General features: G+C 38.9%; 1 protein-coding gene across 6 annotated transcripts in view; it reads left to right on the plus strand.

Moving 5' to 3' along the window:
- The window catches only part of LOC107749363 (F-box only protein 11-like), a 20,137-nt gene that overhangs the window by 7,727 nt on the left and 8,977 nt on the right, over positions 1–3,433 (plus strand). Inside the window, exon 11 of one of the 6 annotated variants that reach the window (XM_016564492.1) lies at positions 2,197–2,321. The exons of the other annotated variants lie outside the window; for them this stretch is intronic. Within the exon in view, the coding sequence (XP_016419978.1) occupies positions 2,197–2,321 (125 nt within the window). The remainder of the gene's footprint in view (positions 1–2,196; positions 2,322–3,433) is intronic. 6 annotated transcript variants of the gene reach the window in all.

A 3,433-nucleotide genomic window follows, 5' to 3' on the forward strand; every position in this document is an offset into this window, starting at 1 on the left:
GCAAAAGTAATTACCATGAATGTGTCGGGGGGAAATAATGAGATATTTGAATTATTTATTAATAAATTAGTGTTTTCTGAGTCCGTGTCGCAAAGATGAAGACGACGATCCTGACTCCCCATCTCATCATTGGACACGCCTTTAGAGAGAAATGCATTTTTTCAAACAAAAGAGTTTTTGTTTTTGATTTGAATTATTTAGTTTTAAAGTAGTAATTTAAAGCTTTCTATAAATATATTTAGCAAGTCTGTGAGGCAAGTATTCGCTGAGTTTTGGTTCATCATTGTGAAGCTCTCCTGGCCGAAATTGCAGAAAGCGCATCCTGTATGTATCCTTTATGTGGAGTACAGATGCACCGATCGACCATCCATTTTTTGTTTTATTTCAGACTATCTTCTGTTCCATGCACACAAACTGCACTGCAATCATTTTCCCAATGGCCATTTGTGTAAACATGTGGTAGTTCTCTATGTTGATTCAGGGTTGGCATCATCTCTTCTCAGGTGTTCTGGATCCAGACTGAAGCTTGTGTAAATCCGTGGCAAAAACAGAGAAACAAATAGAGACATAATTAGCGTAGCTGCTGTTCCAACCAAGCAAAATTGATTTGTTTAACTCAAGCTAAAGAATAATAATGTGCATTTGATCAGATATAACTGCAGTACAAGATTATGATATGCATTATTTGAATGCTTGGCCAAAGATATGTGTCTTTAATCTAGATTTAAACAGAGAGAGTGTGTCTGAACCCCGAACGTTATCAGGAAGGCTATTCCAGAGTTTGGGAGCCAGATGCGAAAAAGCTCTACCTCCTTTAGTGGATTTTGCTATCCTAGGTACTACCAAAATTCCAGAGTTTTGCGACCTTAGGGAGCGTGATGGATTGTAGCGTGGTAGAAAGACTAGTTAGGTATGCAGGAGCTAACCCATTAAGGGCCTTATAGGCAAGTAATAATATTTTGTAACTGATACGGAACTTAATAGGTAGCCAGTGCAGAGACTGTAAAATTGGGGTAATATGATCATATTTGACGGAGCTCAAACTCAAAACACACGGCTATGAAATTGGACACAAAGAGGAGAAAATACTGTTAGCAGTCAGAGCAAGATCACTGTTCACGATGCGCGAAATATAGGAAGAAATTCCAACCATTGAATTTTATATGAATGTGTTTCTGAGGGGAACTGGCTGTTTTTAGAAATGGCGTTTTCTTTGTCTCCGTATAATGCATTTAAATTAGCGCTGATGTGTTTACAGCGGTAACCAAGGAAACGCTATCACTGTTCCATAAGCGCCGCCTGCTGTCAGAGAGTGAATCTGCGTCTCATTCAGCCCGTCTACTGTTTCTGTGTCATGCAGATGTTTTCTATAGCATAATTTCACAAAGCTAAAGTCAGACCACTCTGTTTTTGCTTCAGATTTTGAAATTATACAGTCTAATAAAAATCAAACATTGATCCAAAAAAACAATACATGTGCAATTCATGATTAAAATGCAGTGGCTGCTTCTAATTTCAAATGGTTATGAAAAATCAAGGTGCAACACAGAGTGAAGAATATGCAAATGTTATTTTATATGTGATTTTTCAATTTCTGCACCTGAACATAAGATAAGATCAAAAACAATGATAACGGCAACTATTTGATTTTTTTGTGGCAGGTCCAGTGAAAATGTTGGCAGGGCAAGTAAAAATTTGAACCACTGGCCTTCTTTAGCCTAGTTTCAGGTAGTTATTCGAATGCTAGAAATGCTTTTCCGAGTAAAAACCGCCAAATAACATAGTTACTTTATGATACGTAATATTCAGAGGGTGGGGAGATGGGGGATTCCCCCGCACTATATGTCTCTGCATTGACTGAATGATTTATTTATTTATTTAATTCTTTCGTCCGTCCGTCCGTTCGTTCATTTATTTTTATTTCCAGTGATTAGGAGTTCAAACTCCCACCCGGGTGACACTACTCCAATAATAGACCATGCAAAACACAAAAAAAACAATTTAAATTAAATAAATAAAATAATAATACCTTTAAAATATTGCCAAGTAACGTTGCAAACAACAACAAAATCAGAAAAGGACTTTAATTGTAAGTGACACAAGTATACGGAAAATATAGGCCCAATCCCAATTCTACCCCTTAGCCCTTGCCCTTTCCCCTACTCCTCCGTTTCGTGCGTTCACTTGAAGGGGTAGGGGTGGAAATCTCAAACAATGCGCTTGCGGGTATCTGGGTAAAAAATCATGGCAATCCCATCATCAGACGTAATCACATCCACCATGGCAGAGATGTAGGAGTGTTTACCTTTGACCATGGCATGGTAATTACATCTAATATTTCTTATTAGAAATATTATCTGAAATAGTATCTTAATGGGATAGTTCACCCAAAAATGAAAATTAGCCTGTGTTTTACTCACCCTCAAGGCATCCTAGGCGTGTCTGACATTCTTCTTTCAGACGAACACATTCGGAGTTGTATTCGAAATTGTCCTGTCTGTTCCAATCTGTATAATTGCAGTGAATGGTGCCCCTGTTTCTGAATCCGAAAAAAGCGTATCCATCCATCATAAAACTACTCCACACGGCTCCGGGGTGTTAATAAAGGCCTTCTGAAGTGGAACGATGCATTACTTTAAGAAAAATGTTGATTCTTAAAACATTATAAACTATAATGTCCAGCTTCCGGTCGCTCAAGCAGGCGTGTTCACGACAAGGCGGTCGAGCGTATGATGTAGGTGTAACGAAAGGCGTAAGATCCGGGGAGAGAGTGACGAACGCTGATGCACAGAGAAGAAAGCAAAACAAAACACCTGTCACAAACTAATTTAAACATCCCGGGTATTGACATGAATGCACCATTTTAATCAAAACCGATACAATTTACTTGTTCACATGGTTTCCTGTGCCGTAAACAAAACTTGGTTCTCGCCAGACTACAGTCTTCTCCCCGGATCTTGCATTGCACCTTTCTTTACACCTACATCATACGCTCGAGCGCCTTGTCGTGAATGCGCCTGCTTGAGCGAACGGAAGCTGGACATTATAGTTTATAAAGTTTTGACTAAACTAATGCATCGTTTCGCTTCAGAAGGCCTTCATTAACACCCCGGAGCCGTGTGGAGTAGTTTTATGATGGATGCAGAGATTAAAGTGTTCCGTCGCTACGACGGATTTCCGTCCGTACATAAAGACAGTCACTTGCTTCATTCCTGAATGATTCAGCCGTTCGTGTGACCGGTATGGCTGAGGAATGGGGTTTGGTCGAAGAAAGATTCAGTGAAAAGATTTTTTTATTTAACCCCTGCAATATAATAAGAAGTAGAATAAGACAAATAAGTTACCAGTCATATGAAATTAGTATTAATAAATTGATATGTACTACAGAAGTGGCACATAAGAACACAAAAGTGGCTTGTAGGTACATTTTCAG

The sequence above is a fragment of the Sinocyclocheilus rhinocerous genome, unplaced genomic scaffold (genome assembly GCF_001515625.1).
Source record: "Sinocyclocheilus rhinocerous isolate Xijiao unplaced genomic scaffold, SAMN03320098_v1.1 scaffold650, whole genome shotgun sequence".
Lineage (NCBI taxonomy): Eukaryota > Metazoa > Chordata > Actinopteri > Cypriniformes > Cyprinidae > Sinocyclocheilus > Sinocyclocheilus rhinocerous.